The sequence below is a fragment of the Phytophthora sojae genome (genome assembly GCF_000149755.1).
Source record: "Phytophthora sojae unplaced genomic scaffold PHYSOscaffold_9, whole genome shotgun sequence".
Taxonomy (NCBI): domain Eukaryota; phylum Oomycota; class Peronosporomycetes; order Peronosporales; family Peronosporaceae; genus Phytophthora; species Phytophthora sojae.
In genome coordinates this window covers 1,420,553-1,448,017 of record NW_009258123.1, presented here as the reverse complement: position 1 = coordinate 1,448,017, position 27,465 = coordinate 1,420,553, and the positions used below count along the sequence as shown (strand labels likewise).

At 52.7% G+C, this 27,465-nt stretch overlaps 4 protein-coding genes across 4 annotated transcripts; 2 read left to right on the top strand and 2 right to left on the bottom strand.

Moving 5' to 3' along the window:
• Positions 1-14: 14 nt before the first annotated feature.
• Positions 15-17,860, bottom strand: PHYSODRAFT_361866 (hypothetical protein; the record flags this gene model as incomplete). Its single annotated transcript, XM_009536425.1, has 2 exons — positions 15-15,227; positions 15,563-17,860. The coding sequence occupies 2 exons, from the start codon at positions 17,858-17,860 to the stop codon at positions 15-17; spliced, it is 17,511 nt and encodes a 5,836-aa protein (XP_009534720.1).
• A 3,506-nt stretch (positions 17,861-21,366) lies between these two features.
• Positions 21,367-21,861, top strand: PHYSODRAFT_407546 (hypothetical protein; the record flags this gene model as incomplete). The annotated part of the gene is made up of 1 exon (XM_009536424.1): positions 21,367-21,861. A coding segment is annotated over one exon (495 nt), but the record flags the coding sequence as incomplete, so codon positions are not given.
• A 1,803-nt stretch (positions 21,862-23,664) lies between these two features.
• On the top strand, positions 23,665-24,054 carry PHYSODRAFT_440408 (hypothetical protein; the record flags this gene model as incomplete). The annotated part of the gene is made up of 2 exons (XM_009536423.1): positions 23,665-23,874; positions 23,965-24,054. Coding segments are annotated over 2 exons (300 nt in total), but the record flags the coding sequence as incomplete, so codon positions are not given.
• Positions 24,055-26,810: 2,756 nt separating this feature from the next.
• PHYSODRAFT_523128 (hypothetical protein) lies at positions 26,811-27,005 on the bottom strand (the record flags this gene model as incomplete). Its single annotated transcript, XM_009536422.1, has 1 exon — positions 26,811-27,005. A coding segment is annotated over one exon (195 nt), but the record flags the coding sequence as incomplete, so codon positions are not given.
• Positions 27,006-27,465: the final 460 nt, after the last annotated feature.

The window sequence follows — 27,465 nt, the reverse complement described above, 5'->3', positions numbered from 1 at the left end:
CCAGCTCGCCGCTCTTAAGCCATGAGGATGCCGCCCAGTCCGAAGGTGATCGTCGCAAGCAGCATGGAGCGCATGGTCTCGCGCGACGTGTAGGGCGGGAGCTCGACCGAGAAGAAGCACGTGTGTGCGACCGGCAGGCTGCGCGTGGCGTCCCGACCTCCTTTCTTGGACAGCTTGAAGGGCTGCGGCCATTTGCCTCTCGGCAGGCGACTTCGGCCCCACGCAAAGCGCACAAAGTCAGCTCGTTGCTCGTCCGAGAACTCCGCCAGCGCCTCCCAGAAGAGCTGTACCGTCGGGTCGTCCTCCGCGTAGCCGTCGTAGCGCGTGTGCCGCTGCCACAGATCCAGGTCGATCTTCGGCGAGCCGCACGTGAGTATCTCAAGCTCCTGCCAAGTCAGCAGTGTCAGGACACGTCGAGGGAACAGAGTAGCAAAGCCGCGAGCCATGGCGGCCACTTGCGCACTGCATTCCTCCAGCCGAGCACGCTCTGCAAGTCGGCAATACTCAAGTCGATTGTAGAATCCTACAGTCAGGTGGCGGCCTCCAGGCACAAGCTCGATTTCTTCGCCAGTGCACGACGAGGCAGTAAAGCGCAGCTCAAGTCCGGCGAAGGCTGTAGCGAACTCTTCCTCCGTGGAGATACCGTCGTTCTCACAGTTAGCAATTCCATCGAGCATCTGAATGAACATGGCATCGGTGCCCTCCAGATCGGACCGCGTGAGGGGTTGTCCAAGCAACTGCTTCCACACCAGAGACGGCAACATGAAAGGAAAATCGCCATGCGTCCGCAGCGAAATTCCGAGTAGTTGACCAACGAAAGCAAACATTTGCATGGCCACAGGCGAGGTACACTTGGGGTTGGGCAGATACATTCCGCGGTTGTTGCCCGTGTCGTGCTGGCCGTTGGGGCACAGGACGAACAAGCTGAAGTGCGGCGAGAACAAGTCGTCAACCATGGAGGTAGCACCCTCGCGATACACTCCACCCCAGTCCACACCCTCTTCACCGCGGAACTTGACGCTGAAAAGTCGGCCCTTGCTGTCGATTTGCCGCCGTAAGAGTGCAGGGTCTACCTGGTTCAGCTGACGGAACGCTTGGGCGAAGAAACACTCTGACACAGACGGCTCCACCTCGCGATCATCCCTCGATTCGAGTGCCTGCATCCGATCCAGCGTGATACGCGCCGTCTGCTGTTGCGAGCTTGACCCAGAGGTTTCTCCGGCGACGTTTGTGGCTTCGATAGCGGCTTCCACTAGCGCGCTCTTCACGTCGAAGAAAATGCAATGGCTCAGCTGCCGCAGTCGGTGAGCGATGGTCCACGGCGACTTGGTATCACGCAGATCTAGCAGCGGCAAGCAGTGCTGTAGGCTCAGATTCAGGTACTTCAACAAGGCGAAACGAAGCTGCAGCAACTCCAGCGAGAGCCCCAACAACAGCGAGCAGCGCAAGCCGTCCAGTGTTTGGTTTAGCTTAATATCCGCTGGCTGCAGATCAACAGAGTGCTTCGTTGTCGCGGGCGTGGATGACGGTAATGACGCTGCAGGCTCGACATGGTTGTTCACCCAGTCCACGAGCTGCAAGTCCATTCCGTGCGTCCACTGATCACCCTCCGGTGCAGGATCTGTCTGCATCAGTAGGAGTCTTTGGAGGAGCTGCTCGATGTCATCGGCAGTCGCGCGAGCTAGTTGCTTTTCCTTTGGAATACCCAGCGCATTCACTGTTGCGGCAAAACCAAAATGAGCGCCTGCGTTCTCATCCGCGTGAAACTTGTACTCCAGATTGTTGCCTTCATGAGAAATGGCAGCCTCAGGCCAACCACTTTCTCCCGCGTAAGTCCGGTTGCTGCGAAACTCCTTTACGACATCACCGGTGCCATCGTCACGGGGAAGAAGCATAAAGCTAGCCAACTCCAGCCTCGCCATCGTCTGGCCTTGCCCAGGCGCAAGTGAACAGCGCGAGTCGAACGTAATACGAAGGGCTTGGGCAGCATCGAACGCTACGTGCCCCGTCAGCGCCGCCCCAGGAGTGTACGGGTGGGCAGTCTCGATTACCGCGGAAGACCCGTACACCTCCAGCCAAATTGCAACCAAAATGTGCTGAGGAAGACGCGTGGTTTGCCCAAGAAGGAACCTTGTCAATTCGGACACGTCGTTCAAACTGTCGCGCACGCGTTTCCGCTCGAAAGGCACAGGTAAATCGAAGGGTGTAATTACTTGTGGCGCCAGTGCTGCAGCCGAACCGTTTAGCTTGCGCTCAAAAACTGACGAAGCCGAGGAAATCACCATCGATAGCTCCACCAACTGCAGTAAATGAGAGGATAGGAAGACCTTGCCACTCGCTCTGTCCACCTCTGCTCGTGTCACCGCGAGCCTCGAGATCGATTCGAGTGCATCAAGTTCAGGAATTTCATCTGCGGGGAACAGCTCTGGGTGGTGCAACAACTGCTGAAGTAGGCGCACAACACGTCCCTTAAACGGAGCTCCCGGAGAACGCAGATAGCGCACAAGTGCGCCGTAGATTTTGCGGTTGTGCACAGCTCCGTGAGTTACCATCTCCGTCGCATCGTTCAGCAAAAGTTCTAGGACCCAGCATGCCCATTCCAGCGAGGGGCTTGCAAGCACTTCGGACTCCTTCGTCCAGCGGATACTAGCCATTGGCTTCACCTGGAAGCGATACCCATATCCGTTGTCTTTCGTGACGTTCTCTTCTGACGCGGCAAAGCGGAACCAGAATTGGTGTGAATGGATGATCAAGTCCGGAAGTAGGTGGCCTGAAGTTGTCATGGCGTTATCCACCACACCAATCCGGCTCTCACACTCTGGGTCTGCATAGAACGTCAACTTCGCCTTGGGCCCCAGTCGGCAACGATGATCAAACACTATCCGCAAGCATCGGTATGAGCTGTCGATGCTCACAGCACGAGCGTATTCGCATCGTCCGAAGTACGGGTGCAACGACTGGAATTCTTGGACTGCTGCCTCGCCTGCGCCGTCTCCTGCCATTCGTGTTGACTCGACGAAGTGACTGACGCACTCTTTAACCAGCACACTCGACAGCAGTCCATTATGATCATCGATTCCGCCTCCTAAGTAGGCGCTAGCAACTTCTTGCGCCTCGGTATCGGACGGCTGGCGGGTCCGTCTCATTCTGAACAAAGCGTCTTCACCCTTGCTCTCTTCGCTAGCCCAGTCCGCATCAGTGCTCTGTGTGATGGCTGCTGCAGGAGCAGGAGGTAGCTGAGCAGATTCAATAGACATTGCAATTGCTCGGTTCAAAGCCTCATCATCCTCGTCCTCTTCACCGTAGTCATAAACCTCAGGAACAACAGAATGTTCGCTGATAGACTCAGAAATACTTCCATAATGAGCACTTGCTTGATCTCTTTTCGGAGAACCAGGGCGCGGCTTGGGTGGATTTGCCTCAGAATGCTCGAACTTTTCCGTGCGCGCTTCTTCACGCAGCATCCGCAGCGTGATAGCCTGAAGACTTGCCAATAAGGAACTTGGTTGTTCCGAACTATCAACACCCGACGCGCTACCCCCGGTGGCTGAAGCTCCAGTTGTAGCACTGCTTTTCCCATCCACTTCCGCGTGCTGGGTCGAGTTCATTTCAGAGGCTGCCACCATTTTGAGAAGACTTACAAATTGCCGCGGCCCACCCACCACACTTAAGATTTCACTCGAGAAAGATGAAGACAGCGACGGTGGCTTGTCTTCGAGCGCTTGCGCCTCGTCAGAGGTGATTCTTGATGCATTCGCTGTCGACTTCCCAGCCGAATCGAATGCACAGAGTAAAGCTGTGATCGCACGTCTAGCGTAATACGTGGAGAGAGCATTTTCCGTTCTCAGAGCAACACGGTGTATGCTTTCCACCCCCTCCAGCGGTTCGTCGTAGATCTTCACAAGTCTGCGTAGATCTCGTGGAAAATGCCACTCGTCTTCATACGCACCAGACTCCGTATTCAAGAAAGTAATCAGCACACCGTCGTCCGGTGAATAACGCCTGAAGATACCAGTCCGCCCGCTAGTAGCTAATCGCTGAACAGGACCGATATCACTGGTTACCGTCAAGAGAACATTGGGCGTTAAGTACTCTGGATCAAGCGGCAAAAAGGCTGTCAGGCTTGAATCCCGCGATGCTGAAATTCCCGATGCGGGTTTGGCGGGTCCGGGCGCCAAAATTGGAGCTAGAGTCACCGCCATTGCATCAACATTCGGAGCATATGATAGATCCGTGCTTCTGGACGATGCAGCCGAGCCCAAATACTCCGCAGCAATAGCGTCACGTCGATCGGAGGTTGTAACTAGCGGGTCCGGTTGATCAATCTCTTCCATAGCCGCTCGGTCTTCCAGGACCACGGTTCTCGCAGCAGAAAATGAGTCCGTCAGGAGATCCAGAGAGTCAAACTTCTCCGCGTAATTACTTCCGTGCTCCATTAACCACTCCATGGCGCGATTGGGGTCACTGTTCGAGAGCTCCAGGGCGCAGAAGGCCAAACAGTAAGGCATGCCGGATATATTCTGAAGTTCTGATGCCTTTGCTTCAAGAGTCAGACCTGGGGATCCTTCAGCACCATCAGCCATTTCGTGCGCTGCAATAGTTGCCTGTGCTAGGCGTTGCGCCTGTTGACGTTCCTGGTAGGTAGCTGCTCCGTCCCCCATCAGCCACTCAACAGCCAAGTTAGGGTCATCGCGAGAATGTTCGAGTGCAGCCATGCATAAGTCGAACTCGAAACCCATCGCAGCCAGCGTGGATGCAAAGCCCCTACGAACCCGATGCGCCTCGGTTTCTTCCTCAGCAGGATCATCGTTAGCTTCAACACCACCAGAAGTATCCGTCGAATCTGACGCTGGGAGGGCCGGTGGGGTTGGATCCTGTAGTCCGTGAAACATTGCTTCCCCTAACGGCGTTGATGACTCTATCAGGCGGCACAAAATCATTCGCCCTCGCTCCTGCAGCAGCGGAAGGCTTAGAAAGCTGTTAAGACTGATGGGTGTGAGAGCGAACCGAAGCAGATTCTGCGCCATAATGTCATGCGCGAAGCTTCTCGTAACTTGAAGCGAGTGGCGCAGCAGAGCTTCCAGCGCCAACAGCGCACGAGATCGAATTTGAAGTCTCCACAGACTATCGAACTCTTTCAAGACGCTTGTTTCATCCAGGGACGAGAGCTGAAGAATCACTGGCATCATGTCCATTGTTAGCGGGACTGCCGTGGGAGGCAAACAAATTTCTTCAGTGGGCGACACAGCCGACAGCTTCACGTCTTGAATGTTGTGACTGGGGTCGAAATCGATTTCCGAAGATGTAGGGTGGAACACCACGCGAACAGTCGAAGCTTGCGAGTTCATCTCAATTAGCGTTGCACTTACTGCTTGGCCGCTGCCATCAGCACTCACGTCACTCGTACTGTTAGGACCCTGTGCAGCCACAGCAACTTTTCCACCGACTCGCACGCAATCCGAATGAGAGCCGAGTACACACAGAGCTCCGACAGCACGAATGATTGCTGCTCGGAATCTTATATCCGATGGATCTGGGGCTGCCCTTACGCCCGGAGACGGTGGGCCAGACTTCTTCCTGGCTAGAATTGGAGCGATGTTGCGAATAGCGTTGCATAGATTTTCAGCAACCCCCTGCTGCCACTTCTTCTCCATCAGTAGCCGACGCAACAACGCCACACTCTCTGAAGCGACCACCAGTGAGATCTGACCCGAGCGGAACCCAATAGGGTTGCTTAAAGACTCTGCGGATGCCATTGTGATCTCTCGGTCCGACGTTCCAGCTAATGCACTGCTCGGTGGGACATTGACGGCGTGCGTTGGCATCGGTGCAGCTGTGCTACACACAGACTCGGCGACTTGATCAAGTAGCAAATCAATCAGCACGGACTCAGAACCAAGAATGCCACCTACGTCGGACGGCTTGACACTCCCGCTGCAGCAGATTCTGCGGAGAAGCAGCTTGACAACACGCTGAGATCGAGGTGATGCCAGCCGTAGCATTTCTAGCAACCCTCGGAGCATGTGAGGGCGTACTAGGTATGTGATCGCCGGAGATTGCTGGCTCTGAGAAAGCATAAACAACAGGACACTGAACATGTGCGTCTCCACCTCGAGAGGCTCCAGAACTTCGACGTCTCCCGTCAAGTCGCTCGGGGCATGATGGATGTTAACAAAGCCGGATTTTCCACGAGCTACATCGCTTGGATACTGACGAAGACTTGCACCTCGCTTTTGGACCGGGGTCGATACTGAACGAAGCATTCGCTGAGCACGCGTCAACCCTTCAGCTTCTTCTGTCAGTTCTTTGCCTTGGATCAGCTCCTTTTCAAGAACCTCAAATACTTTTCGATGGAATTCTTTCGAGAACCACAACGTCTGAAGAACGGGCTCTTCCAGCTCTCTGTTAGTAGCTGCGCTTTTTGCCGCATCACTGGCAGCTTCGGCTGAACGGGCAGCTGCATCCTCTTCCATGAAACTTAAGCCCTGAGGGCGTGAGGTCTCTGCGCTAGCAACAACAGCTACATTACCGGAGCTACCAGCCTTCTGAAGTCGCTGTTTTCGCTTTTGCTTCGCAAAGGCCGCGACAGACTTCGCTTCTCCCTCTCGTCTCTCGTAAGCTCCACTAATACCAGTCGACGCCAAGAAACGGAAAACAACCCACGCGCATCGCCTAGTTTGCTTGCGAATAATCATTTGTTCATCGGTGCATGCACTCCACTGCGCGATCAGTTGGCTTGCAGCCGTATCCAATGGCTGGCTGCTTCCAGTTGGAAGTTCTCCTCCACTCAAGTAGGCATCGTCACTATCTGACAAGTCCATTTCATCATCGTCGTCCCCTACTCGAGACAACTGACTCCACTTTTGAAGAGCGGCGCGCTCATCGTGCTCACAAATCAGCTTTGATAGGCTGGCTGATTCATCGAACTGCTTCGCCAGCCACAATCGAACTTTTCGCTGGAAAGATCGAATGCATGCAATGACCCTACTCCACACATTCGGCTGCAAACTGTCCAAAGTATCGTTCCCAAAGACTGGTATACTTGTAGGAATCCAGCGGCAGTGCGATGCTGTTAAGTTGTTGCTCCTAGCGTCTGGGCCTTCGGTCGCGTGTTTCAGAACAGGCGCGGAATCGTAGACGCAGATGCCTTCTCCTTCCGTTGCATGCCACAGCCCGATCAAGTTCTCGGAGAAAACTTGTGATTTTGTCAGGGCCGTACCAGTTGAGGACTTCACTAGTGGAACACTTCGCTGGTAGTTATGTAGAATGTCGTAGCCGGTGCGAGAAACTCTCCATATTCGAACTTCGGCGATTGAGCCCTTGAACTTGCGTTGAGCTGAAATGTTTGTGAGCGCTGCACCTTGCGCGTCAACACCACTCATCCAACAACCGAGCCGAGCAGCTCGGAAATGTACGTTGCCACAGACACGCTCGAAGGTCATCTTCTCCGAGAACACTCCGTTCACATAAAGCTCAACAGATCGTGCAGTTGAATCATAGACAACCGAGCAATGGGTCCATTCAAAAGTGCGGAGCTGGATTGATCTAAACAGCCGCTCGCGAGGGAAGTTGCCTGGAATCGATAGTTGCAAATGTCGGCCAATTAACTCCAGGTACACACTGCCACTTTCCATGCCATTATCACATCGCAATGCTTGACATCCCGTCAATTCGGTTGGATTGATCCACATTTCCATCGTGAAGTCCTTCGTCTCGCCCAGAGCTGGCATCTCCAAGTAGCTAACATCGTCCGGTTTTGGGTTTGTCGCCGCTTGTGCACCACGCGTGGTTGCTGGTGTTATCTTCGCGCCAAAGAGCAGCGCTTGAGAGCTGGGTGCACGAGCTGGAGGCCCCAACAGCTTCCGTTGGAGCCCAGCCAGCATATCAGCATAGAGCAAGGAAAGCGATGAAGCTGTGTGGCGTGATGTAATTGGTACCGCATCATTCGCGCCCTCCAAATCGTTCTTTTTCCACCATTGCGCAGGACAGGCATAGTGAGGAGCCCGGCGAAGCAGACGAATCACGTCGCGCTTAGTCATGTAGCCGCTCCGCAACAGTCCTTGCTGAACAAATTCCTCTGGCAGGGGGTGCCAGTTGATAGTTGAGTACTGGCGTAGATTGTTAGACGTCGAAACATTGTCGGTACTGCTAGAACAGTTGCTGTCAGCAACTGCCTCTCGTAGAACAGAGCTGATGGAGAATATTTCCTGCAGCTTGGACAACATCCCAGTATCTAGCAGGAACTGGTGGTCTCGTGGCTCGAAATCCAAACTCCACGCGCACAGAATCGTTTGCTTCAGCTGCGGATCAGACACACTATAGCCGGAGCTCCCTCCCAGCAACTGAGCCAGATACGCGTATAAATCACAGAAAGCGCCTTGAACGCTGTCGATAGTCTGTCGATTGCAGCCTTCTAGACCCTTCAAGTAATGGTGACGGACTGTAGCCCGAAAAGTCTCCGCTACAACTTGCCCGTCGTTCAGCTCGCGTGACTCCTTCTCGCTGTCGGTGAACCCTCTCATGGCAGGACGCAAAAAGATCAGAGCATTGTGGATGGCCGAGTCGTACGAAAGCAACGATATAATGCACTTCATCGCTTGAAGACCGAACAAGCGAGAATCAGATCGCCGCTGTCGTCTCTCAAGCAACAGCGCTAGGACTTCAGGTGGAGCTCCGGTACCATCGCGAATGTACAATTCACACGCTTTCATCATTGCAGAGAAGGTGCTTGTGTAGTCGTATTTCTTGCTCACAGTCACGTCTTCTGCTGGGTCGATGTCATCATTATCGTCACTGTCAGTCGATTGTTGGGTAGCACTCGGAGCCAGTGTAGATGTTGGGATGACAAGAGCTTGGATGGAGGCTCGACGAGCTCTCCAACGATGTTGAGCTCGCAGCACATCCACGATACCAGACCATTTCGAACTATCTGCCTCCCCTAGCGTTTTCCATCGTTCAAGCATCGGTTGTAGGGAAGGAGGCGTCTTTTGGGCACTCCATTTTTCAGCCAGGTTGAACAACGCCACTTGGGAGTCTCCCTTAAGCCGCTCGACTTCCTCTGACGGTGGCGCTAGTTTGCACAAAAACTCAGCTCGGTGCACCACTTGCTGGACGAGCTCGTCAAACGTCTTTGGCACAACCACGCTTTGTTCCAAGTTGATATCATCACCCAAGCGCTTTGACTCCTGTTCTGGTAGAATATCGCTTCTTGTCTGTTCGTTTGGCGAGGGATCATCTGCTTCTTTCGCTCGGTACTCCTGTCTAGCCTTGATCAGCCAGTGACGAAGAATCAATATACGCTTCCAAACGAGAACCAGATCATCGGACGGAGTTAAATTCGCATGAGCAAGGAAGAACTCCGCCCCGAGAACCTCCCCCGCCGCACTTGCGCCAGCACCCGCAGCAATTGCTTGCACCTCCTGGATCACATGGAGTGGAGCATGCATGATCAAAGCTGCGCACATCCATCGCTCACACGCAGGGAATTTCCCAAGCCGGCTCATAAAGGTACGATCGGGACAGTGCTTTTCCAACCAAGACATTATCAGCTGCACGGTTCCACGTTCCGTCATATCCATTGTCCAATTGCTCCAAAAAGTTGGATCACGCTGGTTGACACCTTCAACAGCATCTAAGCGCCCTCCCGAAACACGCTTTCTCAGAATGGATTCTTTTTCAACACTAGATGGAGCATTTGGTGTCATGCTTGTAAAGACACCACTTCCAGCTCCCTGGTCATTAGAAGGGTAACGGGCGCATTCTGCTTGAAGCGCATCATTCCAGCGTAATGGTGTGTTGGCACCTGACTGATCCAATCCTGCTGGGGACTCAGCAATGCCCCCGCTAAGTAGCGGCGACTGTAGCCAAGGTAATAGCTCCTCTTCCACACCATCGACGGGATGTCCAGCAATTAATGTGCTAGTTATCCTCCCAGCCAGGGAGGCCAACGAATTGTGCAAATCGAAAAGCCAGTGAATGCGGAGCGTTGACTTTGCAATCCCCGACGGGCGAACTTGTACTACATCTTGAGAGCCGTAGAGCGATACACCTGCAGTTACCACTTGTGGAAGTCCCTCAATGGTAGTGCCAAGCGGTCGGAACTCTTGAGGTCCCACTGCAACCCCCAAGTTCTTGCCATTATATGCAAACGCCAGCAGTTGTAAATCGTAGTCGATCGTAACTGTGAAGATATCGCCCACCGAAACCGAAAGCCTTGGGCCATAATCGTAGCGATTGCCCTTCACCCAGACAGCACCAATAGCAGGCATCCATCCAATACTTGTCGCCGTCTCCCCCATAAACGCCTCATAAGCGGATAATTGAACACTCAAACGAGTTTGTTCTCGTGGCTGTCTCCAGTCAATTCCAACGCAAATGTGACCAGACACGGACCTACCAGCGCGCGAGCTCTTGAGAGCGAAATCAACAGAATGCACGCCATGAAGGAACGCCGTTCTCAAGAGGCAAGTTCGCCAAGTGTCCGTGCCATCTTTCACATAAGCTGAAGTGCCAGTGTGGCTAATGCAAACTGAGTTCAATTTCCTCTTCGCGTTGAACCGAAGTGAAAGGCATCCGTGCGGAGGAACAAAACGGGGAAGGCTAGCCAGAGGTGTTTCGTCTTGCACCATAAACGTTGGTACACCATACGCTGCCCCCATCATGTTTTGAGAGCCCGGAAACCCAACAGATCCCGAGGCATAGCAATCGCGCAAAATCTTGATGAACGACTCGTCGTATTCTTCGTCCGGCAAGTTCTCCTTCTTGTACCATGGATCTCCTCCGTTTGCAAATTCCTGGGTCGTCAATCGATATAGCTTCCCTTGAATGATTTTCGCAGGTGTTGGTAGCATCTCCAGTGCATACCCAAGTGCGTCCTTTTTGGAGCTACCGCCGACTGTCACCTGCGCAACAAGAAGCTGCGACCCTTCTTCCCACAACCTGATCGTATGTTCACGCGTTAGTCTGCCACCGTGTCTGGTAGGATTGACCGAGCGTCCTAGTGCGACAATAGAAAACGAGCTCGTCGCTTCAAACTGAAACCCGATCTGACCCTCGAAGTGGTCTTTCTCGCCGGTGTAGAGCTGGTGGAACACATTATAGAGACGCTTGGATGTGTGCGACCTAAAGCTCGGGTCTCTTTCCAGCGCTGCAGCACGTTCAACTTCCTGTGATTCAATCAACCTTGCCTTTTGATGGGCCTCCAGTTGCTGGAATCGGTGCGCCGACTTACTGACGATTTGCGATTCAGAGCAATAGTGGTCCACCGTTTCGAGAAGTCGGACTATAGCCGGTAGGATTGGCCGAGCGAGCCATGTCTGTCGACGTAGCAGGCACAAGGAGGACACAAACCACGGAAGAACCTCTGAGAGCAAAGGGATCCTGTATGAACGAACGCTTGCCTGGCGAACTGCCGCATCCCGGGAGAGAACAAACGACTCCTCCGCCTGAAATCCGGCAATGCTGTCAATCAGATCTCGATAAGCGTTCAACGAAAGAAAACCAAACTGGATCGTTGCTTCTTGAACTTGAAGTCTTCGATGCAACATTACTCGCAGGTAGTTCGAGTCTTTTGGGCTGGCTGGGTCATTTTCAATAGAATTTGTCTTTGTCAGCTCAACCGCTTCTGATAGGAGATAAAGCTGATACGTCTTCAGTAAGCGAATAGCAACATCAGAAAGCCCATCGCAATTACGAGAGCGATCAGCATCAGCGGCAAGCTGCCCCCTGTGAGAATTCACCACTAGTTTCATCAGAAGCCCGACAGTTTTTGTTACAGCAGAAGGCCATATTGCCTCGTCAGTCTCAGCTGCCATAAACGGCATGAACGTTAGTATTCCGTCTGGCCCTGGCGCAGCAAGTAGCTCCACCACCGACGTCAGTACGAAATAGCTCGCTGATGTGATTTCAAACGGATGGTCAATGTAGGCGAGTAACAGTTGAAGGAGCAGCTCCAGTTTCTCGATCGCTGAAGGATATAAAACGGATATCCCGGCCACGATAGTCCGAGCAGCAGCCTTTTCAATATCCTCCGCCAACTTCGTACCGACAGCACCACTTTCCTCACGAATACACGCCATTGCTTCAAGTTCCCCTCGCAGACTAGCGACCAGTTCGGGTGACACGCCAAGTTCTGTTGAAGGGTCCTTCACGTCATGGCATGAAATGCTCTCCAAATTGGCACTGATAATCCCAAGAATGTGCACGCACCCATCCCGTGCATGCTGTCTATGCTCATTTGAATCAACACATTGAGCGCGGAATCGCTGGAGTATCGTCAACAGTTGCGAGAATACCTCCTTGCATGGTTGTCGGCAAAACGGTTCCTCAAACTTAACAGATGGTTTCGTTGTCGAAAGCGTCGAGCCCGTACGTTCCCACTGAAGCTGGTACAAATCGTAGATTTGCCGAATAATTGTCGTCCCGAGCTCACCGGGGGAGCGCATATGTTGTGCGACGTGTTCACTCGTCATACACGCTTGAGAAGCTTGATCACTTTCTTCTTCAGAGCTAGGCTGCTTAACTGGATCCAAGGTTTCACCACGGGCTCCAATTCTGCACACTGTGCACATTTCTGCAGATGCTTTGTTGACGAAAGCGCACTGTGTGCAAACCCACTCTTCCACAGGGTGCAAACAAGGGTCAACCCAGACTGCGTGCGCGCAATGGTTTGAACCAATGCACGACACTTTAAGCTCCAGCATCCTGACATTCCTCACATCAACTTCAAACTTCTCGATCAGACGGGTTTCAGACATCGGTTTGGATTGCCACAGCAACTTGTCATCTCCAACAACCTCGAAGATCAACGAGACGCCACCGTTCTCGAGGAACTCATTGCGTGTATCGTCATTAAATGCAACCCCACCACTAATAGTATGGTATGCTTCAGCCAGATCATAGACCACGTAGGCATCGCCGTGCGAAGGCGGGTGTGTCGACAAGCAACGCTGCTTAGCCTCGCCATTAACGTGGATCGTGGTACTGCCTGTCGCAGATGCATTGGCTTGCGAAGAGCTCGAGTCCCCATTGCTTGCATATCCAAGCTGATTACCTTTACCCAAAGTTCCGTACCCAACCGAGAAGTGATACTCTCTCATACTTGAAAGGAAAACCGGATCGATATCAGCTGGTCCAGAGCTAGTGCAATCCCATTTAGTGACTCCAAGCAAGGTAATTACTTTCCCCGAGCCGTAAAAGGAGACAGCAGGGTGTACCTCATGGCCGGCGAGATCAGTAAACACCACTCCATAATCGGTGCCATTGATTTTGTAGGCTAGTGTTCCTTCGCCCATGTCAACATCAACTTGGACGATATCACCCGGATGTACTTTACCGATAGTTCTGCTAAGCTTGTGCCCTCGCGCGTAGAGATTGCCATTGTAGCCTCGCAGCATCCAAAGACTTGGAGACGAATCGTATCCACTCACAGTCACAGGAAGTATAGCAGCACCGAAGCAAGTCATTTCGTCGTCTTGTGTATCTGTGTCAAGACGGAATTTCCACGAAGCTTTCCCGGACGAGATACCACAATTCACAGCAGCATACTGGTAGCTAGTTTCCCGTGTACGGACAACGAGGCCTCCATCCTCGACAATTACTCCAGTCGAACACACCGAGGACTCGAAAGTCGCTGCAACTTTGCGCACATCACCAAACGCAACCTTGTCTCCATCACTTGCTAGACGCTGGGACTCTTCCATATGATACGCGTTTATTCCCTTGTAAAGAAGATGCCCCTGATCCAACGCCAAAGATGCAATTCGGTTGCTGCCACCGTTCTCGTCCTGACCTTCCAAACGCAGCAGCATATCAACAAATAACATTGTCACACTAAGCGACGCCGTAGACAATGCCCAGGACCGCAACGCCCCGATAGCTTCTGCCGCCATAACTTCATCAGCAACGTCCAGAGCTCCAAGCAACCAAAGCGCTACTGCATTCAAGGTTGACTTTGGATCCGCAAACAAGGAGCCAGGGGCAGGCATATTCAGCTTCAAATGCTCAATCGCATATACCCCATTTCGATTCGAGGATGGCAGGCCTGACATGACGACTCGAGTCTCACAAGACGACGGCGGGAAGCTCGTGTCAAAGACCGTCGGACCAGAGGATGTCACCGCTCGGTCCTCCACCAGCTGCACAAAGCTGTCACTCCCCTCAACACGATACTGCACACCGACCGTTTGTGGGACATACTTCATATGCCAATGAATCGCGATCGACGTCACTTTGGCCAACTCCGTCGACTTCACCGCAAAATACACCATGCCGGGCCTCGGCTGCGAGTGCCAAGACGTACTGTCCATCCCATCCATGGCACAGTACGCTCCATGGGCGTCCGAGCTCGACGTCACCGACGACGCCTCCACCTGGTGCTTGTCCAGCAGCAAGGCCTTATCGGGCGCCTTCTTCATTGGGCTCCAGAACGAGTACAGCGACAGCACGGGGAAGCACGTGAGCAGCTGCGACAGCTCCTGGAACGGCCTTAAAGCCTGCGGGTTCTTATAGTCGAACGCGCCCAGCAGCGCCGACAGCGTGTGGATAGCCAAGTGGTGCAGCTCCTCGTTGCCGGGCGCGCTCTCCACAGGCCTCGGGATCTTCTTGACCCCATCACGACTCATCAGCTCGCAGGCGATCTTGGAGCTGTGGGAGATCACCGCCAGGCGGCGCTCCAGCACGTGCGTGAACACGGGCGTGGGCAGCGCCTCGATGAGCATCTCCTCGAGCGTGCGGATGGAGCCCTTCTCCATGCCCGAGCGGTCCACGACGCCCGCGCTCGTCATGTTGCGGTAGTCGGTCACGCTTTGGCGGCACTTGAGCTTGCGGTTCTTGTGCATGCGGTGCTCCGTGGGCAGGTCGCCCGCCGCGTTCTCGCCGCAGAGCAGCGACGACACGAAGGCGTCCTGCAGCACGTTGGCCTGCAGCTGGCGCAGGTACTCCTCGCTCTGCAGGTACTCGTCCCAGCTTGCGGCCGCCGAGTACTGCAGCGACGCGAAGCACACGGCGCAGCTGCGCGTGCGCCCCGAGTGCAGGCGCGCGGGCTTGGGCATCCAGCCGTCCTCGTCGTCGCCCGTGCCCCAGGCCTCCGCCTCCACGCGGGGCGGCGCCTCGGCCTGCGCGGCGTTGGTGTTGGCGGCGTCTTCGCTTGGGCCGTGGTCGCTCGTGCCAGCGCTGGCGCTGGAGCTCGAGACGCCGGCGGCGGCGCGCGCCGGGTCCAGCTCCTCCGCCTCCATGAGTGATGATCTTTAGACCTGAGAAGAGGAAAAGATATGGGCAGCTTTAGGCAGACGGGATTGGCTGAAATGGATGTAGCCAATCAGATTGCGTATGAGAGGATGGCTTCAACTTCAAAGCATTGACGGCACTTCTCTCCTACAACATGAAGCGGACCTTAGACGATGCTGGCTGCTGTTGTAGGGCAGGGCAGGAAGTTTCGAACGGCTTGCTCCAGCGCTTTGCGGTCGGAAGGCGACTGGAACGCGAACCACGAGAGCCCGACGCCTTTGGTCATCGTGGCTGCTGTGGTTGCAGGCAGAAGGTCTATCTCGTGGTCGCCGCCTACCTTCAGCATTGAGCTCAGCTGGCGAGTGACGTAGGCTTCGACTTCGGTCTCAAGGCTGGCTGACCACCGCGGCGTGTTAACTCGAAGTGCCTTATCCACCTCCGAGGACAACGTGCCGTCAGACATACCACCCTGCAAGGGAGCAGGAGGAAATAGCAGCAGCTGGTACTGCTGCACGCCACCGGCGGTCTGGGGCGGCAGCTTTTGAGCCTGGAACTTCAGCTGTTGCACCGCAAACGACTGCTCCCACGCGAACTCTTCAGTCGGGGGCGACGGGTCCAACGCCTGGGTCGCTGTCTGCGCGCAAGGTGAGACGGAGATCACGGCTCGAGCCACGCGCGCTAGATACGGGGCGTCCTCCACGAAGTCATTCCAGAAGAGTTTGGGCGGCCGCCCCGCACTCATTTCCCACGCGACCACGTCCTCGAAGCCGCCTGACTTCTCTGTATAGTCACCAAGCTGGGTCAGCAGTTGAGTGCGAGCAGCGCCACTGCTGAAGCCTTCACTGGGAAATATGCGCTCCGCTATCTGGACGACCAGAGACTTAACGCGTCGCTTACCAGAGATTGAAAGCCCAGCACCAGCGATGCGAGGGTCCAATAGCATGCAAACCAACTCGTGGGAGTCAATGTGGTGCTCGATCAGTGCCATAACAGTCGCTGTAAAAGCCTCTTTGTCCTGTTTGGGGAGTAACTGCGAAGTGGCGGACTCGATAATTGACAATAGCCACAGCCAGAGCACAACGTACTGCGCTGATGTCGTTCCCTTGGCCTCACTCAGCGCCAGCATCCAGTTAAACGGGGTCAGCAGCTTGTCCACGAGACGTAACTTGTTCCAAAACGACGACACTTCATCGGAAGGCACAGAAACCTTGGCTTGATACCGACGGACGTCTTTCTCCAAAAACACCATACGTTTGACCAACCTGGGGACAGCGCCCCAGTTTGACGACTTTAGCAGGGTTTCCACTTGCGGCCGCAGCGGTGTGATCTTTGAGATGCTATGAGCCAGAAAAATCGTCTTGTTCAGTAAATCAACAAGAGCCGGGAACGTGTTCAGCAGCTCCTTCCGCAAGACCAGCGACTGGCGGAGTAAGCACGCGCTCAGCAGCATCTGCGTCTTTAACTTGGTGGCAATGGCACTGACACTGTCAGGGTCTTGGGCAGGTGTTGATAGAGCTTGCTGCTGCTCTAGCCGTAGCTGACGATACATCAGTGGACACTCACAACAGAGGCAAAACACAGCCTCCGGCGCCATGCTGAGTCGTAAACTCGATACAACTACATCGAACTCCTCACGCGGGGAGCAATATCTGCAGCAATCTTCGTCCGACGACAGAGTTGACGGCTCTACTTTGCGAAGCGTCTCCTTCAACGGAACCACCCTGCGCTGTTCATCCACGCCCACCCACCGGTTGCACCACTTCAATGGCGCTCCTGTTGCCGCTTCATCCTGCTTCTTAAAGTGTCTGTGCACAAGCGTGAGCACTTGACACCGTTCCAACTCCTCCTCCATCTTCTTCGAAGCCGCATCCGCCAGCTCCTGCAACACTGTGGTTTTCGCCTGCTCTGCTGATAACCGCGGTAAGCCCGGACGCGCCAACGTGAAAGCTTCCATCAACGCGTCATCTTCCACGAAAGTGGCGGGGACGTCATTCAGTACACAGGCTAGCACCAGCTTCTGGTGCACCTGGGCAGCCTCCTGCTCCGAGTAACCTTCTAACCGAGCTCGCGGGGGTTCATAAGACACTTGAGGCGCCGCAACACTTTCCTCTTCCTCAGCTTCAACCTCAGCTTCAGCGTCTTCACTTTCAGGCTCCGACGTCGCCACAATCTCCCCCGCGTCCTCCTCTTCGTCATGAGTGACTAGAGGTCTGATTGTCTCCTCAACTGGAGCTATAACTTGCTGATTCTGTTGCAGCTGGGGCCGTCTCCTCTTGGCCGGGGCTGGTGACGCCGTGTCGACGAAAGATGCGCCAGCCCCCGAGGCAATGGCAGTCTCCATGGGTAAATCTGTGGCGATGACTATGGCACTATGCGTCTGGAATGTGTCACTGCGTGAATCGGGCGGGTTGGCCTCGTCCAGAAGCCGCTCGATGTCCGTGGGCGCCTTCTCGCACTTGTTCAGCACGTGAGTGCGCATCCGCGAGGCCACGCCGGCGCAGCGCTTGGCGCAGAAGTTACAGGACGCGTGCACCTTGTTGTCGGGCGTCCGGATTTCGCTGAAGAAGGCCCACACGGGGCTCGGCCGTCTCCCGCCACGACGCCGCTTCTCGCCCACATGCTCGGCGTCGTGCATTTTGGGGCTAAATACTTTTAAGTTGTAAATTTTGCAACTTTTTCTATACTGGACAGAATAGTACTCCAAAAACTGTAATTATGCCCCGTGGGGTATTGCAGGCTGCAATACAATACACTCCACGACAAAAAGATCCAAAAGTGGCTGTAACTTCGTCATTTTTATCGTTTTAAGGTGCGGTTTGGACTAGAGCTGCAGAACACGCTGATAAAGATCTGCACGCTGCTAACACGCGCGCTTTTGGGCTTCTTCAGGTAGCTCACATACAAATCACTGGTTCTGCCCAGGTGACAAAACTTATGGACAGCTAATCGCCATACAAAATCCTATATAAACCAAAACCCCTTACAAATGATACGACTTGGACTTTGTATGGGGCGACAAAGGAACCCATGATTTCTCCACTCTACCTTAGTACTGAGCCATATATTATCTACCAGCAGTTCAGAATGGAGAAGACAATCGTATATCCAAGAGATAGCAGCATACAGAGCTACAAATTGGCACTAACTAGGATGCAACTGAACGTGCCTCGCAAATCATCAGATAATACATGGTAGCCACCACTCGAAATTTCAGTTGCTTACTACTTGCTCAGTTTTGTGCGATGGTCGATGAATTTATTATAGGTTACTAAACACACCTTCTAGTACACGATAATGCCATCAGATCTTTGTCTAACGTCACGAGTATCCCCGTGAGGCTGGTTCCATTGTCGCCCCATACAAAGTCCAAGTCGTATCATTTGTAAGGGGTTTTGGTTTATATAGGATTTTGTATGGCGATTAGCTGTCCATAAATTTTGTCACCTGGGCGGAACCAGTGATTTGTATGTGAGCTACCTGAAGAAGCCCAAAAGCGCGCGTGTTAGCAGCGTGCAGATCTTTATCAGCGTGTTCTGCAACTCTAGTCCAAACCGCACCTTAAAACGATAAAAATGACGAAGTTACAGCCACTTTTGGTGGTGTCCATATCTTTTTGTCGTGGAGTGTATGGGGTACTCCTGCAATTTGCAGCAGTACCCCCCCTGCCTGCGGCATTATTATTAATACAAGGGGGGCACTATTAAAGGGAGTGTGGCACCAAAAACTAACTAGGGCTCTGCAAAGGCTGGGATTGGAGGATTTTGATATAACCCCCCTCATTATTTTTAGGCACTTGTTGCTGTTACAACCTGAAAAAAATGAGACGAGACTGGAGTTACCGACAGCATCCAGAACGGCATCCAGAACGCCCAGACAGCATCCAGAACGTCACGACAGCATCCAGACAGCATCCAGACATGATAGAGCGAGTCGTACCACCTGAACGGCTAGGGTATACGTTTCCGGTTAGTTGTAGTGCGGGAGAGCAGGCCACGAACTGGCTTGTAAGTGCAGCGCCACGATGGAGCTATGTGTAGTAGTAAATGGTGGAGCCTCCACCATTTACTCCACACTGTCGACTATAGCTATTCTACATATTGCACCTGTGCTTCGCCTAGTATTAGTGACTGATGCGCTAGACAACTACATGTACATGTAAATACTTAGATAACTACATCTTGGACGCATGCGATAGACTAGCTAGAACAAGATCCAACGAGGCTAAACTTTCGTACATGGATTCATGGTGATACAGTTACGGCACTAGGTTTCGACGCTTACTTGAAGACAACAACACAGCCGTGAAACATGCTACACTCGCCATTGCCCTTCGGTGCTGCACGGCAATTGACCACGTCGCGTAGCATGGGTTGTCGAGGCAGCTTGTCCGCCTTCTTGTCGGCGAATACCTTCACCACCTTGTCACCGACGTTCACGAAAGCAGCGCTGGGTCCTCGCACTCGCATCGCTCGCTGCCTTCTGCCACTTGCGCTGCGCGCCGCTTCCTGCCACTCGCGTCGTTCGCAGTGCTCGTTGGTTCTTGCCTTCTAACGCTCCGTTTCTAAACTATTCTTACCAGCCAACCACTGCGGTAAACGCTATACGCTTGCCGGACCGACGGCGGCAGTTAGGGCCAGCGAGGTTAGCGGCTGTTTATCAATTTCTATTCTGTAACAGGAACCACTCTCTTATTTTTAAAACCTTTATCCCCCAGGTCGAAAGCCTACTAGTAGTCTGGGTCATATCCTACTAGTAGGCTCTAGTTTATATGAAAACTTGTATTGGACATCATGTGGTAAACATTAAAGTCACATGATAAAGCTTAATGATTTGCTGTATTAGCTTTACTATTGAACTTTACCACGATATCTAGCTGAAGTTTTCGTCCGATAGACCGCTCTGTTAGCGCTGAAAACTAACTAAGTTGTACTTTGTTATTTCAGCTTTCTTTGAGCCCAGCGTCGCACTCCATAATTGTCTCTGTCCTTCAAAACCTATTTGTTTTGTGAGCCTACTAGTAGGCTAATTAGGGGATAAAGGTTAATGATTACTTTTCATATTAGCTACGGGCATCTCCTGCGCCTGCTTTGCAGCCGCAGCATCTGCCCGGAAATTGGCCTTAACCTTTGTAGGATAGTGAGCCTCCCGCGCGTACGGGTAGGCTCAATTTTGTAAATAAAGTTTGAGCGCCACAGAGCTCCGATTGACAAGCGAATTGGACGAATATAATGAAGAAGGCCTGGAGAGTCCTAAGTTTATTTCTTGGCTCAATTCGAGCAACGCATCGTGTTGAAAATACCGTCGTAAGTTGAGCAAATCGCCAAAAATCACCAACCCAAGTGTTATATTGAGCGACACAGAGTTGCTACGGAGAAACCGGTTAGTAGGGTAGAAAGATAATTACTTGGGGAGCTAGAGACACTTTGCAGGTACTCGATATGAGCTTGGATCGCGTCTAAAATGGCGAGCGAAGTTTTCGTCAAAATACCTAAGAAATGTAGGCAAATATCGTCAAATCTCGGATCATATAATCCCTGTATTGTTTTTGCTGGCCATATGACTACTGTTGGTTTGATGCGCTGCGTCCTATTACATCAAAATGCATCTTTTTCTGCATCATAATAGTGTAGTACACACCAAATGTAGCCACTTCTAAGTTTCCGTCAAACTTCGAATTTCCCGCCATCGGTCCGCCGTCCGGCAATGATGTGGTTGCTGTTGCTCCTGATGGCATCAACCTCGTTGTGCCTCATGGCACGACGTGGAAGGCCAAATGCTTCGATTTGGGACGAATTCACAGTCGTTGAAGGCACCGAGCGCTGCAAGTACAAGGACGCAACCTGCAACTACTGCAACAAGACCTTGCGGCGGGTGTAACCTTCGCGGGGGATGATCAACCATGTGATCAAATGTCCATCCATGCCAGCGTTCCTGAAGGACCAATACAGGGAGGCTGCTTTGGCGAAGGCGAAGCAGAAGAAGAGGGCGAGGCGGTCTCGCAGCTCGTCGTCCGAAGGCAGCTGTGCTGGACGAGTGGTGGAGGAAACATCGCCAGAGCAAACGGATTCCAGCGCATCAAGAACACTTCGCAATCAGATGTCTATAGCCATGATGTTCTACACAACGTCGGTGGCATTTTGAGTTGCTGAACTACTTGGTTTCCGGCAGATGTTCGCGTGTATTTGCCTTAGCGTGTGCGCGCCAACTCGGAAGGACTTGTCTGAATGGCTTCTGGATCGTGCTTTTGATGAGGAAAGAAAACATGTGATCGCAGCGCTCAAGGATATACCGCTCGTGGCTCTCGTATCAGACGGATGGTCCAACTTGCGTCGTGAAAGTCTGATAAACTTCATTATCGTTGCTCCGGGTATACGGCCATTGCTTTGGACCTGTCGTGTGACTGCAGAAGCCGTTAAGTCCGGGACGTACATGGCGCAAATGATTGGAGATGTCGTCGATGAGATCGAGAAAGAAATCGGAGTGGTCAAAGTGGTCTCCGTCACGACCGACAATGCCTCCAACATGCGCAGCGCGTGGTCAATTTTGGAACAAACGTGCCCAGGATTTCTGGCTACGGGTTGCGCGGCTCATGGGCTCCGTTTGCTGATGAAGGACGTTCTCGGCTTTGATATTCTGAAGACTATCCTGAACGAGGCCAAGGAAATCGCACTATTCACCCGAAGTCACACGGCGACAAACTCACGATTCCGTACTATCCAACTATCTGATCGAGATGGCTGCCAACGTGGTTTGAAACTTCCGGTAGCGACGCGGTGGTTCTCAGCGTTTGAATGCATCAAGCTGGTAATGGAGAACGAGAAAGCGATCAGAGAGATATTTAACGACGAGGAGCTTCTCGACAAGTATGACAGCGGGACAATATCGCGCCTAGCTCTGCTTGTGGTTCCTGAGGTGTTCTGGGCGAAGGGCGCAGTGGCGCTTCAATTGCTGGAGCCAATTCACAAGTGCCTGGTCCATTTTGAAAGCGACCGACTGTGCCTTTCCGTTATTTATCAGCAATTTTTGGAGTTGAGCCGGCATCCTGTGTACAACACCAATGTTCCAGGAGTTGAAGATGATCTCCAGAGCTATATCAAAGCGCGGATTGATTATCGGTGGCAGTTTATCCCCAAGTCTGCCATGAGCATTGCCTATTTGCTCGACCACACCAAACCCACCAGCTTTTTGGTTGGTACAGGCAAGATTGACGCTATCTTGGCGATTTCAATGCTTGCTGCTTTACTGGGCTACAACGAAGCGAAGCGAGTGAAGCTCGAGAACGAGGTGACTGACTTTTTGACGCACAAAATCAATTGGAGTGATGAAACCCGGGCTATTTATTACAGATCGTCTCCGTCAAAGTGGCGGTCATGGGAAGCACGCGATCAGTATCCACTGCTAGCACCGATTGCTGAAGGATCTTCGCTATTCCGACTTCATCGGCGGCATCAGAGCGGTCATGGAGTATTTTAAAATTTATTCATACGGCGCGCCGGAACCGTTTAAGCAACGACAGGGTGATCAAGTTGGCTTTTATCTACTCGAATCACGGACTGAAGGACGCAGTGGGACCTATAATTTTTGATTCAGTGGTTGATCTTGTCGATGGGTCAAGTTCTGCTCCACGTAACCCCGATGGCCCCGTCAGCGAAGAGGTACAGGAGAGTATTCGCGAGATGGAGCGTTTGGTGGGGATTACGGATGATGTGCTGCCAGACGACATGCTGACAGACGAATCCAATTGCCTCAGTGACGCACGTATTTTTGATGGGGCTCATTGGGGTGACGATTGCAGCTCTCCGAATCCTCTGGATCCCCCCCCGCATGGACTCGCCGCGGGCTTCAGTTGCTAAAGTAGAGCAATAAACCGCTCAAGCGTAATTTATCATGATATTTTGAGTTTGAAATGCGCTTTTTGCTATAGCTTTGGTGATGCATTAACCCCGAGATGAATATGATGCATGCATCAAATTATAAGATACGTGCATCTTAATCGGGGTCGCTAGGATGCAGTGCATCAAACCAACAGTACATATGACAATTTCATACAAACTTTTATATTAAACTATCGAAGGCCGCGCGTGCGGGTAGGATTGCAGCCATGCTACCCGTACGCATTCGACCTGGAGACAAAAGGTTAAAACTGTAGATACCAGATATCAACCGGCAATGCTTTACAAAATTAGACATGTGGATGAGATCTGTTTGCTGCTTGTAGCAATTTTCGACTTGAAAATGCAAATGCTCATCTCTACCGTCTTACCCCGCATAGTACACATGGGCGTACTAATAAAAAACCACAGTAAAAACTCCAACGTTAAACCCTCGATCATAGCGCATAGCCAAATAAATGGACGGTAACCGCGATAAGGATTTTACCAGATGAAGCGACAGCCATTGCTAATACAGCCGCTCTAGTAAATTGGCTGGACCAACTACTCCCTGGGACCTCGGTTGGCCGGTCGGTACAAGCGACTGTTGCTCAAGTGTGACCCGGTGGAGCTCTTTCAGGAAATCGAGCGAGAGTACAATGCTGGCAGTGCCGCTAAAAACGACATCCTGATCAAGGCAGCCATGTTTGCTCGCAAATTGGTTATGGGGGAGCGCGTTGATACGTTCATCGATGAGATCATGAAGCCACAGGATGATGTGACGCTCGGCTATGAAGTTGACGACCCTGAACTCGCTCGGCTGTTGCTGACCAACTCGCTGGAGGTGTTTCCTGATCTCAGTAACAAGTCGGTGGCAGCTAGGATGAAGCGGGAAGTGTTAGAAGTCGGAAAGGTTCGTGGACGACTCTTGGCCCGCGAGCAAGAAGAGACTATGCGTGGGTCGGGCCCCAAAGTGGCGCGAGGTGAGCAGAATCCTGCCCCTGCCCAGCGTGAACAGACGGCAGTTTTCCAGTTCTCGAGTGGGCAATACAATGACAATGGTGGTGGGCGGAAGAACGGAGGAGGGCATCGGTCCAATCACGGGTCGTTCAAGCCGCATCGGCGGAACTCGCTGCAGGGAGCAATGCAGCGCAAGCCCTGCTCCAACTGCGGTAAGCTAGGCCACTGGCACCGCGACTGTAAGCAGAAAGCTAAAGGAGCTCATGGTCACTCGGGGTCCTCTGGCAACGGAGGCTCGCAACCGCGACATGGAGGCAGTAGCGGTCGGCGTCATGCAAGTCCAGGTCCCTCAGCTCTAGTGGCAACTGTACAATGAGCACACAATCAAGTTAAGTCCGATGTAGTCGAGTGGTGCTTCTACAGTGCAGCGACCATCAACGTCTGCAATGATCTTACCTATTTTTCGGATATTGCAACAGTGAGCGACGGCCCTATGATGTCCTGTGCAAGCAGCAGTCTGGTCAGTCTAAATCAAGTTGGATCAGTGGAGCTTTATATCGTCAACGAGCTGACAGGTCAGCAAGTGAAGCGCTTACTTTCCGATGTTTACTATCTCCCTGATGCCCCCGCCAATTTGCTGTCGCAAGATTACATGCAGACCGGCAACGTCTTGCTCCAGATGTGCGGGGCCTGCTTCAACCCGTAGAGCGACTTATTTAGGCGGCATATCTGCTGATTTCAGTGCTTTGTCGACTGCAAGTAGCGCAACACGCGCTTCGCTTGGCCAAAGTGGACCACAGTAAAACAAGATAGGAACTGGCCAAGTCGCCTCACGACATGCGCAATATCTGACCTTGAGCCTGACACGAGATATTGGAGTGCTCCGATAATTTCACGATAAGGGGCATCAGCTACTTCTGCTTCAGCATCACCTACTGCATCAGGTTCAGCAGTTGTGGCCTCTGGTGTAGCTGATCCGTGACACTCGTGCATGTGAAACCTCCACAGAACTTCTTCCATGTAGCTAGTCTGGCTGTAGAAAACTCGCCGTTTGTCCCAGTCAATGCTGACCTCAACGCCTAGGAGATATTTAACCGGGCCGAGTTCCACCAGCTCCAAACTCACAGCCAGTTTGCGAGCAACGTCTTCACAGCGAACATTCTCCCCATCAGCAAGAGATCATCTATATATGGTGAGGAGCATGACTATCCCCCCCTCTCGTGCAGAGCATAAAGGTCATGATCACTTTCCGCCCGTGTAAGCCCGAGAGCAACAAGGTGGCTATACTCAGACGAACGGCTATACGCCGCAGGAGAATGGAATAGTTAAGCGTGCAAATGGGATAGTGCTGCCCGAGGTCAGAGCGCTGCTGCACATGACGAATATGCCGGACATGCTGTGGGGTGAGGCTGCACAGCATGTAGTCTACACGCTCAACGTCACGGCAACACGTGTGCTGAACGGACTCACTCCTCATGAGAAGTTGTCTGGTGAGAAGCCTGACGTTTCCTGCCTAAGGGCCTGGGGCTGCTTGTGCTACTACCACATACCGAGCGGGTCACGGTCCAAGAAAAAAAAGTTGTCCTCCAGGATGGCTGCTTCGATTCTCGTAGGGTATTCGCCGGCGACGCATGGCTACAAAGTTTTGGATCTGTCTATACGAGCTGTATCCACGCATCGCAGTGGTAATTTGGTTTTCACTGAAGATTATACTGTGGGTCGTTTGTATGTGGAGCAATTGCTGTCCAATGCTTACCAGCACGGAGATCACGCTCTTCCCCCTCGGGCACCATTAGTTCCGATGCTGATGCAGATTGAAGATGTGGTCAAGCTCGACGCAGTCAATGAGAGTGTGTTGGTGCAGCCTGCACCGATCTCTGATACCGCACTTGTACCAGACAGCGCCCGCTCCACTCCGAGTGCGGCAATTGCGGAGGTTAATGGGGCTGCAAAATCGGCTGGGGTTAACTCAAGTTCCCAGAACCCTGCAGTAGCTGATAGTGATACTGTTCGTCGGCATCCAGTGCCCAGATCAGGTCGAAAACGGAAGCGAAGTTCTCGTCTTGATGGTTGTGAGGTGTTCTGTGCGTCAACCAAGTTGGTTAAAGCGTGGCTGGCTGAACTAAAAGTACCTCATCGTCTACATGCGCGTGATGTACCCATTCCTGCAACGTACAAGCAAGCTATCCGGTCTCTACTTGCGGCTTACTGACAGGCAGCAATTAATGAAGAGCTGGAATCCTTGCGGCGGCACGGTGTTTGGCAAGTTGTTGAGCGCCAAGCGCTGGTACATCAGGGGTCATATCCAATAAGTGGGTGTTCTCTGTGAAGAAGGACGAGCATGGGTATGTGAAGCGTTTTAAGGCCCGGCTTGTAATTCACGGGTTCAAGCAGCGTTTTGGAGTGAACTACAACGAAACGTTTGCCCCCGTCATTCGATATGACACGATTCGACTGGCGATTTAGTTTGCAGTGCAGCGGAAGTGGTCAATTCTGCAGCACGACGTTAAAACTGCTTTTCGTTATGGTAAACTATCTGAAGTGGTGTTTATAGAGCTACTGCAAGGATGCGGATCGCCCGGGGCTAAGCATGGTCGTTGGAGATCCAGGAGAGGCGAAATTGGTGTGGCTGGAGGCGTATAGCGATGCTAACTACGCCAACGACAAAGATGACCGCCAATCTGTCAGCGGGTATGCTACCATGATAAACGGGAGTGTCATCTCGTATGGTCCCCGTAAACAAGGCCTCAACGCTCAGAGTACAATGGAGACTGAATATATCGCGATGAATGAAGGCGCCCGCGACGTAATGTGGCTCAGTGGGCTTTGTGATGAACTCAAATGGAAGTACAGCACGCCAACGCTTTGGTGCCACAACACGGCCGCCATCGCACTGTCAAAGAAACCGGGCAAGCACAACGGAAGCAAGCATATTGAAAACCGGTTCCATTATGTTCGCAATCTCGAAGATCGAGAAAAATTATCGGTGAAGCACTGCGGCACTGAGCACATGATAGCGGGCATTTTGACGAAGCCATTCGCCCGTGTCAAACTTCAGTATTTTCGATCCCTACTTGGCGTTGTTCCTCGCGATGAACAAGGGGGAGCAGAGGACGGGATCAAGCAACCAGCTGAAGCTGCTACAGCTTGGGTGATGATCAAGGTCACGTCTGACGAGCGCGAGCGTCTCGCGTGAGGATTCTCGCAAAGCTATGGCATGCCGCGAGGTTTGTGTGAGCGTCATGGATACCACGAAATTCGTGGTCACCCGGGAAGTAAAGTGCACGATGGTCGTGTGACGAGCGGTGAGGTTCACCGCAGATAACGCGACGTTCGCGTATCCAGACTCGAGTATTGTGCTACGATGTTCGTACTAGTGACGTGAGGAAGGGGGAGCGTCGGAGTTCCC